At 38.3% G+C, this 16,561-nt stretch overlaps 1 protein-coding gene across 1 annotated transcript in view; it reads right to left on the minus strand.

Moving 5' to 3' along the window:
• The window catches only part of LOC102872147 (multidrug and toxin extrusion protein 1-like), a 102,444-nt gene that overhangs the window by 55,318 nt on the left and 30,565 nt on the right, over positions 1 to 16,561 (minus strand). The window contains exons 3-6 of the mRNA XM_006901211.1: positions 5,518 to 5,586; positions 3,305 to 3,453; positions 2,561 to 2,603; positions 1,682 to 1,726 (exon numbers count right to left, since the gene is read on the minus strand). Of these exons, the coding sequence (XP_006901273.1) occupies positions 1,682 to 1,726; positions 2,561 to 2,603; positions 3,305 to 3,453; positions 5,518 to 5,586 (306 nt within the window). The remainder of the gene's footprint in view (positions 1 to 1,681; positions 1,727 to 2,560; positions 2,604 to 3,304; positions 3,454 to 5,517; positions 5,587 to 16,561) is intronic.

Genomic DNA, 16,561 nt, shown 5'->3' on the forward strand with positions numbered 1-16,561 from the left:
ATTTGCTTTCTACAAAGTAAAATCCTCAGTAAGTCCCCTTCAAGCTGACCCTGTGCAAGTGTGTCTCCCTCTCTTACTGCTGCTGAGTTGGAATCAATACCTAGCCGATCTCCAATGAATTTCCAAGACTGAGAAGAGATTGCTCTTCTTCCTTCCATGGAGTGGCTAGTGGATTTGAACACCAGAGAAATGTGGCCTCTGCGTTAACAGCACAGCAGTCTCTAGACTACACCACCAGAACTCCCCTAGTCTAGCCTACCTCATAAATTCTATCATCCCCTGTGTTCCTTCTTTAGTATCACCCAATTCATATGCCACATTATCCTAAACACCCCCCATATTTTGCATATTCATGAATGACATCTTCTCTCTGCGGTACTTTTTGCTATCTTTTCTGCCTCAAAAAACCCTACCCGTCCCCCACAATCCACTTCATAACCCTCTCAGCTCATGACTCCCAAAAGTTCTTTCTCTCTGCTTCAGAACATTAGAGAAAAGGGATTTCACATCCAAATTCTTAATTAAGTCATGTCAGAACCACAAAATGGGATCACATTTGGCCAGAGACTGACAAAAGAAAGAAGGTATTGGAGTGGATGAATTCCTATGGTGCTGTAAATGAAGTTATATATTGAAAGATCATAACCCAGAACTCAAAAATATCTATTTCCTTCTTGCTCTAGTAGTGTGGCCCACAGAAAATTGCAGTGTTAACCCAAAGGCAGTTCCTCTCTAGCAGTTCAAATTCACCAACGGTCATACTACAGAAAATGGACAATCTCCTCCCTCATCATTTTGAACCTCTGAAAGCCCACCGAAGGATCATTATAAGTCAGTTCAACTCAATGGTTATGAGTGGATGACGGAGACTGTAGATCCTTCACAGTTTAATCTTAATACTAAAAAGATTCAGAATGTTCTTGTTTTGTTAATAGAACATATCTTCATTTTTAGACATAAAATAGACAAAAACCCTCCTACTTTCTTTCTCCCCTCTTTTCCTGTTACATAAAGTTAGGAAGCCCTTACTGTCTGACCATGATCTACAGCCAGTACCTCCAATGACCTGAATTTTTCTGGAGCAAAGTCAGTAGTTCTATATATGCTTTCAACCTAAATGCACACTTGTGAGTCAGGGCAACCATCCCAGGACCTCTGGACAGTGCTGTTAGTAACATATTCAGAGTTCTGACAGAACTGACATGTCCTTCAATTTGTACTGACATGTCTCCAGTGAGAGATAGAGAACCTTTGGGAAAGGGTTTAATGGAGACTGGCTCCCCAGAGTCTGAGAGATAGCCCTGAACCTACATTCTTTCTCTCTTAAGGAGCAGACGGGCAAATATTCAACTCCAGAGAGCTGGGCCAGAATGTTGAGCCAAAGAAAACTACAGCTCTCATTTTAACCTGCCAGTGACAATATTTCCAATGGGAATTAGATAGGTAATTTCCAGAGCTATAAATAATGAATCTTTGCCTGAAATCACTTAACTAACCTTTCAACACCCAAATCCCGCACACAAAACATGAAAACATGTACTCATCCCAGGAGCTCCTAGGCAGCAGGCTTTCAATTTCCTTCCTTGTCTCTTTGAATTTCCTTGCCTTCAGGGCTTCCAAACTCAGAAAGATACAGATTCCCACTGGTTTCCCAGGAAAAAAAAAGGACCAAAATAATTACCTGATTGAGCAAATATTTAACTTGTAATGTATAAAGAAAGGTTGCCTATAAGAGAACAAGAAAGATGAATGTTAACATCTTGGCTTTGCCACATAGCAAAGACTAAGTCATGCTGAAAGGCACAGCCAGTCTGCATCAAAACCAAGGGCCAGAGCCACCAAGGCAGCCATCCAAGGATGGGGAGCTATGGCCCTGGAGTTCATAAATATCTTTTATGATGTGAATATTATATAAGAAAAGCACAGGGACTGGTAAAAGGAAATACAATTTGCTTTGAGTGCCCAGTCAAAAGACTTTTGCTGGCAGTGAAGTACAATATAGGTCCCTCGAAAAACTCTAGTTGGATGCTTTGGATGTAGGTTACTCCATAGTCCTATTTATTGAGATTTTTTAAAGATCACCAAATTAAAAGAGTTTCTGAATAAATAAAACAGTACTAATTCAGAGGGCAGATCACTAAACAGTCCAACTGAATATAACTTGGGTCTGATCTTACATTATTATGCTACTTACTGTATAAGATAATAACACACAGTAAATAAAACTACAAAGGATGCCCTTAGAGCCCTGAGAGTTGGAATGTTCCCCTAAAAAACATTTCCTATAAAAAGTAATAAAATAAGCCTGAACTCGCCTCCATGAATGAGGCCAGGGCTTTCTCTACTTTTAGCGTACAAAACAGGGTCCTTCTGAGACCTATGGGGCCTAGTATTTTCTAAGTGGACAAATGTTTCCATCTTAGTGGGCAAAACTGAAACCACAATTCATCAAAGGAACCCCAGAATATGTGAGAACCAGTCAAGACTGAGTTATAGTATATCTCAGCTAATTTTTACCAATGGTCCCTAGAAAGACACTTCGCAGGCCTTGAAAACTTACAGGAAGAGCTGACATGAAGATCATGACATAGGTTTGGGTAAGCCTATACAACAAAAGAGAAAAAAAAATAAAGTGATGAGGCAAACTATACAGTCTTTTGCATTCTTGACTTTTTCTAAACAGAGAGACTTAAACCACTAGAGCAAAAGGTTCCTCTAGATGAACTAAAATTTCTAATTTCTGATTAACATCCAAGTAGTCCACTTGGTAAAACATATCAAATGTCTTAAGGTAGTCAACCTTGCCATCATGGCTGAATAATTCTGTATTGTGAGGAGCTGTCCTGTGCATTGATGCACCTTCCGAACAGTTGTGATTTCAGATGTTGCTGACTTTCCCTTGTAGTCAGAGACATTGGTTCGGAGCCACTGGTCTTAATTCAGTGGTTCTCAAATGTAACTTTTATTTGCATTATCTGGGACTTTGAAAGACAATGACGCCTAGGCCTCACAGCAAACCAATTGTATCCAAAATAATTTTCATATAAACCACGTCAAGCATCATTACACTATGGGGGGGAAAATCCAACCTCTGCAAACTACCATTACCTCAGAAAGAATAATTCTGTATCTTAAGGTGCCAGGTATGAAAAGCACAAAGGTCAGGCTAAAAGTTAGCTGAGGAAAAGTTAACCTTGCCATCAGATACAGTCTTGTCCCTGGCCTTTGTCATTCCCAGAAACAGAATTTGGCTGGAGCTTGCTGCTGGGATATGAATTCCCTGTCATTATGGTGTCCCTCTTACCTGGACACAACAGGATCCTGACGAAAGAGCAGGAGCATCAGCTCAGTGTTGAGGAAAAGTGCCCAGCAGGGGAAGCAGGAGAGCAGCAGGATGAGCATGCCTCTCTGTAGGATGACACCCACGTACTTCAGGTTACGGCTCCCGTAAGTCTATGTGCACACAGGAAAAATAAATCCATTAGCCCTAACTTGACACCTCCATTGCTCCTCAAAAGCCTTCACTTTCAGCCTACAGATGTGGTTCTGAAAACTTGATCATGTTCTTTAAGTAGGAGGGCACTAATGATAGGAATTGTTGTTATATCCTGACAAGTTTGAATTGACTCTCCAATAGGTTTTCAGAGGTTAAACATCTTTTTCCTTCTATGGAGCATCTGTGGATTTGAACTGCCTGCCTTTGATTCTAGATCTTTAGTCATGCTCTGTAAGTAGGAGGCCACTGATGATAGGAAAGATCAGTGATTCTCAAGAATGCTACCCATTCTCTCAGGGAGGAGTGATAGGGAATGGCAAAGGACACACTGACAAAGAAGATTAATCAGAACTGGCTTTGACAAGCACTGTGGCATTTGGACAAGAACAAACTGGGAGGAGGGTAGAGAGAATAGTGCAACAATGAATGAATGGAAACCCAAAATCTCTGTAAATGTTTATGAAAATTAATAAAATATAGAAAAAAAAAAGAATGCTACCCATTAGAAACACCTGGGAAACTGTTAAAAAAATGTTAGGGTCTACTCCAGGTATTTTTAACTGGTCCAAGTGTAGAGTTGGGTATCAATGAGAGTTTTTAAACTCTCCATTTGATCTTGATGTGCATTATGGCTGCATCATCTAGAAAGCTGTTACATTGCAAATTCTTGGGCTCAATACCAGGCCTGTGAGAGAGAAACTCTGGGAGGAGGGTGAGAGGTGTGCTAGAGTCACCACAGCTTGTGTGTATCTCCTCCCTGCTCTTTGTGCAGTGGCATTTCAGTGGTAGCTTGAACAGCCAGAGGGAGTACTTTCACTTTGATAATGGGTAAACACTACAAACCAAAATATTCCCACTATCCCAAAGCCACTGTTAAACTTTTACCAGGGCGGTACTGTTTCAGCATGCCCTCCAGGTAACTTTGATGCACACTTAAATTTGAAAGGCACTGTACTATACTAAAAGAAGACCTGGGGACACAGTGATTAAAGCCACCAGCCACTCTGTGAAAGACAAATGTTCCTGTAAATATTTGCTCAGAATACCAGGAGAAGACTCAAGCATAATTGTTTTTACTTTTTAAAGCTGTTTTTCAGATTATTATAATGGGTATAATGAGATCAGGAGATGTATTGCATTAGGCAAGTCCACTGTCTGGAACTTCTCCAAGATACTGAGGAGTAATGATGTCAGTTTGAAGACTAAGGTGCACCTGATTCAGGACATTTAGTAATTTTCAAATACTTGCTATATCTCAGAGAGCTGGATAATGAATAAAGATGATAGGAGAAGAACTTATGCCTTTGAATTGTGGTGTTGGAAAAGAGTACTGAATATCTTACTGATTGCCAAAAGAACAAACAGATATGTCTTGGGAAAAGTAAAACCAGAGTGCTCCTTAGAGACATAGATTATAAAACTTCATCTCACTTACTATGGACATGTTGTTAGAGAAAGTTATTGCTTAAAAAGGGACAGCATACTTGGAAAGATGGAGGGTCAGCTAAAGAAAGGAAGACTCCAATGAGATAGATTGAAACAGTGACTGAAGCAATGGGCTCAAGTATGTCAGAGATTGTGAGGATGACCCATGATAGGACAGAGATCACATCTGTTGTTCATAGGGTCAGTAAGGATCATACTCAACTAGATGGCACCTAACAACAGTAATAACAATCTTTCTTATCATCCGTGCCCTCCTATCCAAAGAACATGACCAAGTTTCATTTTTTACTGAAGCAGCCTGAGCAGTCAGTGACCCATGTTGTAGTGAGTGCTAGAATAAGGAATTTTGCTGAACGTCCTTTACATTGTAAAAATATAGTATAATTCTGTCATCTAAACACTGGCTCATAAATCTGACAGAAATCCAATTACATTTTTAAAAAGCAGACAAGTAGAACAGATGCCTTAGCTGTGGGTGCTTACTGACTGTACACAAGGTTCGCCTTCTTGGTGGTGAGGTGCTTCATCTATGCTCAAAAAAAGAGGTCTAGGATCATGTGGCCACTTCCGATTACCTGGGAGATGAGGGTGTCACAAGCAGAAGATAATCCAAATCCCACTGAAATGCCAGTCACGTTGATAACCTGGGAAAAAACCCAAGGAGATAAGACCATACAGAACTGCATGGATTTAAGCCTGCAAAGGTTGGTTGTCCAAAGCCAAGTACATTTAGCCCATTTTTTTAACTGCCTGGGGTCTCTCAACAAATCAGATGGACCACTAGGAGGAAATGCTTACAATTAAACCAGTTGCCATCAAGTCCAGTCCAATTCAAAATGGAATCCTTCTATCCACATGATTTTCTTTTTTTGTTAAGAGAAATCTATCCAAAGATCATTTTTCTGTTGGTTTTCCTTTGATATTCCATTGTTTTTATCATACATATATGTCTGTACATGCTGTTTAATTGCTGTCCAGTTGATTCCAGCTCATAGTGACCATGTAAAGGCAGAGTAGACCTGCTCCACAGGATTTTCAAAGCTGAATCCTTTCAGAAGCACACCTCCATATCTGCCTCCCAGGCTCCTCTGGGCAGTCGCTAACCATCAACCTTCCAGCCTATAATTTAAAGTGTAATCGGCACCATTCAGGGACTCTGTTCACAGGTTTCCAAGGACTCATTTTTTCAAAGGCATCATCAAGTCCTTTTTCTGAGGCACCTTGGGGCAGACTCAAACTTCCAACTTTTTGGTTAGCAGCTGAGTAAGATAAGTGTTTGCCCAAGGAGGGACTCCATGCATAAGTTTCAGGACAGGAAAAAAAATCTAGGCAAGAGGTTATTACACAGACTTTCTCTTTAAAGTATTAGTCAACTTATTTTTCAATTTCAGGGCATATTAATCCTTCTTATGGGGAATTGAAAAACCAGACACAAATGTGGCACAGTAGCAGGTTTGGATAAATCTTGTTTCAGAACTTGTTTCATGTCAAAGGATATTGGGAGTACAGAAGTAAATCTCTAAAGTCAAGACCAACAACAAAGGCCATCACCAGTATCCTTAACAAAACCTAAGGTTTCCTGGAGTTTATGGGAGCCACAAACCAAAGAGTGACATATTACGATGTCTGATGCTGTCCCTGTCTGGAATGGTTTTGTCTACCTGAGTCTCTGGGGAGATGTCTATCTCAACCTAGGCTCCTACAGAGAATCACCAGTGTTGAGAAGTTCTTGATTATCCATTGAAAATCCCTGGTCAAGCAGAATCTGCTTGAGTCCTAGTAAGTGAACATCTGTTTTCCGCATAGTTTCTGAGCATTAGAAAAAAATACCACTAAATCTGAAATTATCCACGCTGCTCACTGAAAACAAATAATGCAATCTGTATACATTTTGTACAGAGACTTTTTGTCACTAAGAGGCCACAAACTCAAATGTCTGAAGAGGTCATATGAACCTCTCCAGGTTGAAGACATGCAGGGTGGGAGAAGAAGTAAGTGCAGAAAGTTGGAAGCTAGCACACTCTGACCAGAGGCCCTAACTTTCAAATTTCATTGCCCAGTTCCATTTCTAGATCATCAAGGGCTTTCAGCAAGTCAGACAATTAGTAGAAACAAGAAATGCAGGAGGATTTTAGTTTCTTCCAATGAAGTCAGAACTCCGCTTCCTTCTGACTATTCCCTTCTACTGTCTGAAATTCAGAGTAAATAGCTCTAAGAAAGGACTGAGACATCCCTGGGGTTACAGGTCCTTCCATCAATCCTTGCCTCTGTGCTTCAGGACCATCATAGGGGCAAAACAGGGCAAGAGACTTTAGTATATAGAACTTCAAGCACAAGAAAGAATTTTCCTAGCTCTCTACAACAGAGGCCTGTCCTGCGAGCCTCTGCATACTGGTGACCCAAGCAAGCAATCCTCATCTCCCATCACACCAGAGACAAAGGAGGACACTAAACTACAGAAGAATAAGAGAGGGAAGGAGATACTCTGTGGTGACAGTGAGCACTTTGCATTGCTTGTGGAAAGACAGGACTGAAGCAGCCTGGGGGTGATAGGTCCTCCATTTGGGGGTCCTTGCCTCTGCAGCTGTGGGGTCATCCCAGGGGCCAATCAGGACAAGATATTTTAGTATACAGAACTTAAAGCAGAGGGGGAAAGTTTTGTAGCTCTGAGAGACAGAAAGTGAGAGGGCTGACTTGAGACCCCAACACACAAGTTGCTTGAGCTGGCAGCCCTGATCTCTTATCTCATGCCACTCCAGAGACAAAGGAAGATATTAAGCTCCAAGAGAAAGGGTATATGAGTAACTGCTTAAGTACAACACCTGGTCTCACACTATTCAGCCACTTCAAATATGAAGAAGTACTGTAGAGTTGGTGTTGGGGGACTACTTCAAGGCAAGATTCCTAAAGGGCTGAAGTGCAGAACAGAGAGAACCTCAAGTACTTTATGAAAGGCAAATTTTCCCTGAAAGGACTTACAGTGGAGTGAGTAGCCCATCACATTTTAACATGGTAACTAATTAATAACATTATTAAAGGAAGAACCAATTACTTTCGCAGACACAATACAAATGACCTAACACTTATCAATAAAAACTTCACATAATATCAAGAAAGTGTTGAGGACTCTCCTTCATAGGGTCACTATGAGTCACCTGCGACTCGACGACACTGAACAACAACAACAATATCAAGAAAGCAATATCAGACACTGTGAAAAAACATATTAAGTCTTCTCCAAAAAAAGCAGAAAATATCAGAGACCTCCCAAATATCCCAGAGTCAAGAAGGCAGAAGATATATATTGATATGGACACTTTCAAACAGCAATGAATGAAAGTACAAATGATAGGGGAGCTCTGGTGGCCTAGTGGCAAGGAGCTGCAACTACAATCCCAGAGTCGAACGGTTCGAATCCACCAGATGCTCTGCCGGGTAAGGAGGGACAATCTCCTCCTGTACCAGTCAGATCTGATTTGATGGTACACGCACACAAAAATAATAAAATAAAATAAAATAAAAAAAGAAAGTACAAATGATAGAAGAAACAATGGAAGCCACAAATAAATAGAATAGCCTAGAGATAGAGAAACAGAAAAAAAATATATTGATGAAGAGTTATTTGAACAGCTAAAGAAAGTGCAAATGATGGAGGAAACAATGGAAATCAACAAGAAAACAAACGCTCCAGAGACACAGAGCCAGAAGAAATATATTGGTGAGGAGGACCTTGCACAAATACAGAAGAAAATGCAAAAAATGGGAGAAAGAATTGAAACTATAGATAAAGAGCTACAAGAACTTAAAAATCATCACAAGACAGAGAGGATACTGTCAACACAGTACTAGAAATAACAGAAAGGCATGAAAATGCAATCCAGAATATTAAGACTGAAATAGCAGACATATCCAACACACTTGAAGGACAAAAGAGTAGAACGGAAGAGATGGGGCAGAGAGTCAGTGAGCTTGAAGACAAGAACCTTTATGGAAACATACTAGAAGAAAAATCAGAGATGAGACATAAAGAAAATATTACAATTATGTGGAATGACATCAAAAGGAATAATATATGCATGACTGAAATTCCAGAATATGAGAGAGATAGGGATATATCACTAAGAAAAATGTGGAAGAGGTACTAGAAGAAAACTTCCCAGGTATTATGAAGAACAGGGAAATTCACATTCAAGAAGCTCAGTGAACACCAAATAGACTAGGCCCAAAAAGGAAAACATCAAGACGTAGTCAAATTCTCCAAAATAAAAGATAAGTATAGAATACTGAAAGCAGCACGAGAGAAACCTACAAAGAAAAAGCAATTAGTTTAAGTTCTGATTTTTTTTTCAGCAGAAACCATGCAAGCAAGAAGATAGTGGGGGGGAAGTGGTATGCATATACAGAATGTAAAAACAAAATAAATAAAAAATTGCCAACTGAGGGTCCTGTACCCAACAAAGCTCTCCATCAAATATGAAGGAGCAATCATATCTTTTCCAGAAAAGAAAAAACTTAAGGATTTTGTGTAAACAAGACCAAACCCACAAGAACTTTTAAGGGAAGTCTTTCATACAGAGACATCAAAGGAAAGTGGATGGACCATAATAACAAGAAACAAATACAAAACAAAACAAAACACATAGCAAAATGGCAATGATAAAACTTTTTCTGTCAATAATCACATTTAATGTGAATGGACTTAATGTACGAATCAAGGGGGAAAGAGTAGTAGAATGTATAAAGAAGCAAAGCCCATCAATATGTTGTCTACAAGAAACACATCTATTAAATGAAGAGAAAGATAGACTCAAAATCAAAGGCAGGAAAAAAAAAATATACCAAGCAAATGGCATCCACAAAAAAGCAGCAGTGGTAATACTTATCTCTGATAAAATACACTTCAGAATGAAAGTCACCATAAAAGATAAGGAAGAGCAATATATAATGATTTAAGGCACAGTAGATCAAGAAAACATAACATTGGCCAATACTTATGCACCAAATGATAGTGCTAAATGCTATAATACTATATTATAAACTATACTGTTTACTAATGCTATATATATATAAAATAACTATTAACAGAACTGAAGAAAGAAATAGACAGTGCCGCAATAATGGTAGGTGACTTTAACATGCCACTTTGGTCAAAGGATAGGTCAATTAAAAAAAAAAAAACAAACAACAAAACCCCAAGATGCAAAAGATGTAAACTATACAGTCAGCCAACTCAAATTTGTGGATGTATACCGAGCACTTCACTCTCATTTCAAATTCATATGGTACATTCTCCAGAATTGATCTCGTATTATTAGGGCAAAAAGCAAGCCTCAACAAATTAAAAAACATTGAAATAATACACAGTATTTTCTTAGACCACAATGCCATAAAACTAGAAATTAACTCCACGAGGATAAAGCTTGTAAAGTCACCAATGTAGAAGCTAAATAACATGTTGCTAGAACATGACTGAGTTAAGGAAGATATAAAGATTTAAATTAAAAAGTTCCTCAAAACAAATGATAATGAAAATCTAACATATCAAAAACTCTGGATTGCAGCTAACACAGTCCTCAGGGGTCAGTTTATAGGAATAGGCAAACACACAAAAAATGAAGAAAGAAGCAAAATTAATGCTCTACCTCAGCAACTCCATCGAATAGAAAAAGAACAACAATCTAACCCAACAGCCTCTAGAAGAAAGGAAATTGTAAGGATAAGAGCTGAAATCAATGAGATAGAAGACAGAAAAACAACTGAAGCCATCAATAGACCAGGAACTGGTTTTTCGAAAGGGTCAATAAAATTGGCAAACCACTAGCTAACTTAACAAAGGAAAAATGAGAAGGCACAAATAACTCGATTAAGGAATGATAGAGGTGACATCACAACAGAACCAGAGGAAATTAAATCTATAATACTCGAATATTATGGAAAAAACTATACTATGATAAATTTGGAAACTTGGAGGAAATGGACAAATTCCTTGAAACACATGCCCTACCCAGATTGACACAGTCAAATGTAGAACACTTGAACAGACCCATAATAAAAGAAGACATTGAGCAGGTCATAAAAAGACTCCCCTACAAAAAAATCCTAGACCAGATGGCTTCACAGCTGAATTTTACCAAACATTCAGAAAAGATTTATCACCAAATCTAGTTATTTCAAAAAATAGAAAAAAATGAAGTCCCAGAGACCTTCTATGAAACAAGCATAACCCTAACATTAAAACCAGGCAAAGATATTACCAAAAAAGGAAACTACAGACCAATATCTCTCATGAACATAGATGCAAAAATCCTTAACACAATCTTACCCAATAGAATTCAAAAGCAAATTAAAAAAAAAACCATCATGACCAAGAGGAATTCATAAGAGGTATGCAAGGATGGTTAAACATAAGAAAAATAATTAATGTAATTCACCACATTAACAAAACAAGTAATAAGAACCTATTATCCTAGCCATTGATGCCAAAAAGGCATTTGACAAAATCCAACACTCATTCTTGATTAAGGCTTTCAACAAAATTGGAACAGAAGGGAATTTCTTCAACATAGTGAAAATGATATATGCAACCCCAAGAGCCAATATAATTTTCAATGGAGAAAGATTAAAGGTATTTTCTTTGTGAACAGGGACCAGACAAGGATGCCACTGTCACCACCTCTATTCAATATTGTACTGGAATTACTTGCTAGGGCAATACAACAAGAGAAGGAAATAAAAGGCATCAGCAAAAAGATGATTAAACTGTCACTGTATGCAGATGATATGATGGTGTACACAGAAAAACCAAAAGACTCAACAACAATCTATTAGAGTTAGTAGATCAGTTTGGTAGAGTGGCAGGATACAAAATCAATATCCAAAAATCAGTGGGATTCCTCTATAGTAACAAAGAGAATGCAGAGAAGGAAACCAAGAAAGCAATACCATTTACAACAGCCAACTACAAATAGAGATGCTTGGAAGTGAAACTAACTAGAGACACAAAAGATCTGTACAAAGAAAACTACAGAACATTTTTGGAAGACACAATAAAAGACCTAAAGAAATGGAAAAATGTTCCCTGTTCATGGATAGGAAGACTCAATATTGTGAAAATGACAATCTAAACAAAAGCAATCTACATGTTCAACGCAATCCCATTTTTCAAGGAGATTAATTTTTCAAGGAGATCAAAAGGGAATTCATTAAGTTTATTTGGAGAGGAAAGATACCCCATAGTAAATACACCATAGTAAATCACTTCTGAAACACAAAAATGAAGTGGGAGGCATAGCACTCTTTGACTTCAAAACCTACTACACAGCAATAGTAACCAAAATGGCATGGTACTGGGACAATGACAAGCACACATAACAATGGAACAGAATTGAGAACCCAGAAATGGACCCATCTATCTATGGTCTAGTGATATTCAACAAGGAAATAAAACCTATCAAATGGAGAAATGATAACTTCTTAAAAAATAGTGCTGGCAAAACTCGACTACTAACTGCAGAAGGCTGAAATAAGATTCACATCTCATACCATACACAAAAATCAACTCAAAGTGGATCAGAGACCTGGGAATAAAGCCCCAAACCATAAAATTCATAAGACAAAAACTGAGATAAAATTTAGAAGGCCTAGTCTATGGTATAAAGGGACTGCCAAATAGTCAGAAATACAGAATATAAAAAGTATAAAATTGATGAATGATACCTTTTAACAATTAAATCTCTGAAACTATTTTCAACAGGATGAAAAGAAAACCTACTGACTGGAAACAAACATTTGGCAAGGCCATTTCAGATGAGGGTCTCATAACAGAAGTTTATAGAATCCAACAGGACATTCAGAAGAAAATTACAGATAATCCAATTACAAAATGGTAAAAGACATGGAAAGACTTTTTACAGAGGAGGACGTTCAGATATCCAACAGACACATGAAGAAATGCTACAAATAACTGGCAATGAGAAAGATGCAAATCAAAACCACAATGAGATACCATTTTACCCCAGTAGCAGTGGAAAAGTAGAAGGGAAGGAAGTAATAAATGCTGGAGAGGATGTGTTGAGATAGGAACACTTATACATTGTTGGTGGGATTGTAAAATGGTACAATCACTCTAGAAGGCAGTTTGGCATTTCTTCAAAAAGCTGACCATAGAAATTCCATATAACCCAGCTATTCTACTGCTTGGAATATAACCTGAGAAAATGAGAACTCAGACACAAATGGAGACCATTATACCAATGTTCTTAGCAATGTTATTCACCATAACAAGAAAATGGAAACAGCCCAAATGCCCAAACACAATGAGAAATTATGGTACATGGAATACTATTCAGCACGCAGGAGCAATGATCTTGTAATTACTACCTAACATAGGAGGGATTGGAGAGCATAAAGCTGAGCGAACTAACTCAGTCTCATAAAGACAAATACTGTATAGGATCATTATTGTTAAATGAGTACAAAAATCCAAGGAGTGATAGGGAGTGCTTAATCATAAGGTCACACAATTTGATGGGTAGAAGAAGGAGTAGAGAAAGATCTGGTGTAAAAAACAATGTAGACAAATTTTATGAACTTTGTAAGTAAACCAGTATAATTTTTTAAGTCCATAGCTCCATGGGTTATCAATTAGATGAAGTTGTGAACAGGATAATGGCTCCTTAAAAATTCCCTCAGATATCAGAAAGATGTTTATTTGTATGTTATCAATTATGCAAAGGCTTTGACTATGTGAATAATAACAAACTATGGATAACAATGAGGATCTCAGAAAATTTAATTATGCTCAGGAAAAATCAAGAAACTCTAGTGGCTTAGTGGTAAGATATTACACCACAATTCAAAGGCAAATGATTCTAATTCACCAACTGCTCTGTGGGAATGGGCAATATCCTCCCATGAGACTACTGCCTCTAAAAACCCACTTAAGGGTCAACTATGAGTTGGTTCAGACTACATGGCTCACAATAATAGCATGCAAAACCTATATATAGACCAGGGAGCAACTGCCCAAACCAGGAAACTTAACATGGTTTAAAATCAGGAAAGATATGCATTAATGTTGCATCCTTTCTCCAAACCTTCGAGCAAATCACTTGGGAAGTTGGACTAAATGAAGAAGAATGTGGCATCAATATTAGAGGAAGCTTCATCAACAACTTGCATTGTACAGATGACCTAACTTTGCATACAGAAAATTAAGCCTTTAAAGCATTCACAGAAGAAGATCAAGGCCTTCCATTTGGGTGACATTTCAATATCAAGAGAACTAAACCAGAGTTAGCACATTCAGATGTTGGGGTGGGAGGAGCTTGTAACTCCCCTGGAAGAAAAACTCCTACATTAGGAGATCGTGGTTGTTGTGGGACCATCCCACAGACCACAGAGGACAACAAAATTCAAGAGAAGGGTTGCAATCAGGTGGGAGACTCACTCTCACAGCTGGCACACTGAAGTCCTGGTGAGGGAAGGAGTTACCTACAACCCTCCCTGGACAGAAATTGCTTGGATTGGGGATTCTGGTTGTGCCACACTACAGACAACAGAGGACAACAGACTTTAGAAGAGGGGGCTGCAATCTGGTGAAAGACTCAATCCCATAGCCAGTAAATTCAGATGCTGGGAAGGGAGGAGCCTACAGTTACCCTGGAGAAAAACTCCTCCATTTGGGATCGTGGCCACTGTGAGGGCATCCCATAAACCAAAGACAACAAAAGAATTTAAGAAAGGAGGATGCAATCAGGTGATAGACTCACTTCCATAGCTGGCACACTGACTTGCTAGTGAGGCAGGGAGCTGTCTACAGAATCCCCTGGACAGAAACCCCTTGAGTTGAGGAACTCGGTTGCATCACTCCACAGATAAAGAGGAAAATGGACTTTAGGGGAGGGGACTGCAATAAAATGCGATTTCCACAGGGGTACACTACAGACCAGAGAGGACTTGAAGGACTTTAGGAAAGGCACTTTCCCATTCCAAAGACCCAGAAAGGACTTCCAGTAGAGCAAGTTGCCCACCTCCATAGACTGTACACTTTAAGCCTGCAACTAATTAATGACATAATAAAGATAAAAACCTATCAACAACCTACACAGACACAATAGAAATGGCCTCACACACACCAGGAAAAACTTCACAAAATGTCAAGAAAGCAGCAGGCAGCTTCAAACATTATGGAAAAAACAAATTAAGCCTTCTTTTAAAAAGTAGGACGAATTGCAGATCCAATGAATACCACAGAGTCAGGCAGGCAGAATAAATATGTTGACAAAGAGTCATATGAGCAGCTACTGAAGAAGCTACAAATCATGGAAAAATGAATGAAGGACAGAAAAGAAGTGAAAACCTCAAAGACAGGGAACCAGAAGAAACCTATTAATGTGGAGCTATATAAATAGCTATGGAAGAAGATGCAAATGACAGAAAAAAGACTGGAAGCCATAAATAAAGTGAATAGTCCAGAGATTGACAGCCAGAAGAAATATATTGACATGGAGGAAATTGAAGAACTACAGAAGAAACTGAAAATGATGGAAGAAAGAACTAAAACTACAGAAGAGGTCCAAAAATGTAAAAAAATTCATCACAAAGATACAGCCAACATAGTACTGGAAATAGCAGAAATGCATTAAAACGAAATCCAGAATACTAAGACCAAAATGGCAAAAGTTTCCAACATGCTAGAGGGAAAATAAGTAGAACAAAAAAGATAGAACAGAGCCAGAGAGATGGAAGACAAGAACCTTAATGAGAACATATTAGAAGAAGAAAAATCAGAGATAAAGCAGAAGGAAAATGAAGAAAACATTAAAATCATGGGGGATAACAACAAAAGAAACAAGATACAGATGATCAGAATTCCAGAAAATGATAAGGACAGGGAAAGCACTGAGAAAATTGTGGAAGAGGTACTAGAAGTAAACGTCCCAGATATTATGAAGAATTGAGGAAATCCACATTCAAGAAGCTCAATGAACACCAAACAGACAAAGCCACCAAAGAAAATCAAGACAGTATAATAGAATTCTCCAAAAGCAAAGATAAGGATAGAATACTAAAAACAGCATGAGAAAAAACAGTCATCTATAAAGAGGAAACAATTATATTCAATTCACATTTCTCAGCAGAAACCATGAAAGCAATAAGAAAATGGATAGCATATATAGAAGGTTGAAGAAAAACAAAAAACCAATTGCCAGTTGAGGATCCTCTACCAAGCAAAGCTATCTATCAAATATGAAGGAGAAATTAGGCCATTTGCAGAAAAGCAGTAACTTAAAAAAATTTGTGAAAACAAGACCAACTTTACAAGATGTTCTAGGGGAAGTCCTTCACACAGAGACACCAAAGGAAATTGGATTGATCATAGAAATCAGAAACAACAAAAAAAGAAGCAAAGCAAAATGACAGCAATAAAATCTGGCTTTTCTTTTTTTTCTATATTTTATTAATTTTCGTAAACATTTACAGAGATTTTGGGTTTCCATTCATTCATTGTTGCACTATTTTCTCTACCCTCCTCCCAGTTTGTTCTTGTCCAAATGCCACAGTGCTTGTCAAAGCCAGTTCTGATTAATCTTCTTTGTCAGTGTGTCCTTTGCCATT

Source organism: Elephantulus edwardii, unplaced genomic scaffold (genome assembly GCF_000299155.1).
Source record: "Elephantulus edwardii isolate Elephantulus edwardi_28Jun2011 unplaced genomic scaffold, EleEdw1.0 scaffold00314, whole genome shotgun sequence".
Classification (NCBI taxonomy): Eukaryota; Metazoa; Chordata; class Mammalia; order Macroscelidea; family Macroscelididae; genus Elephantulus; species Elephantulus edwardii.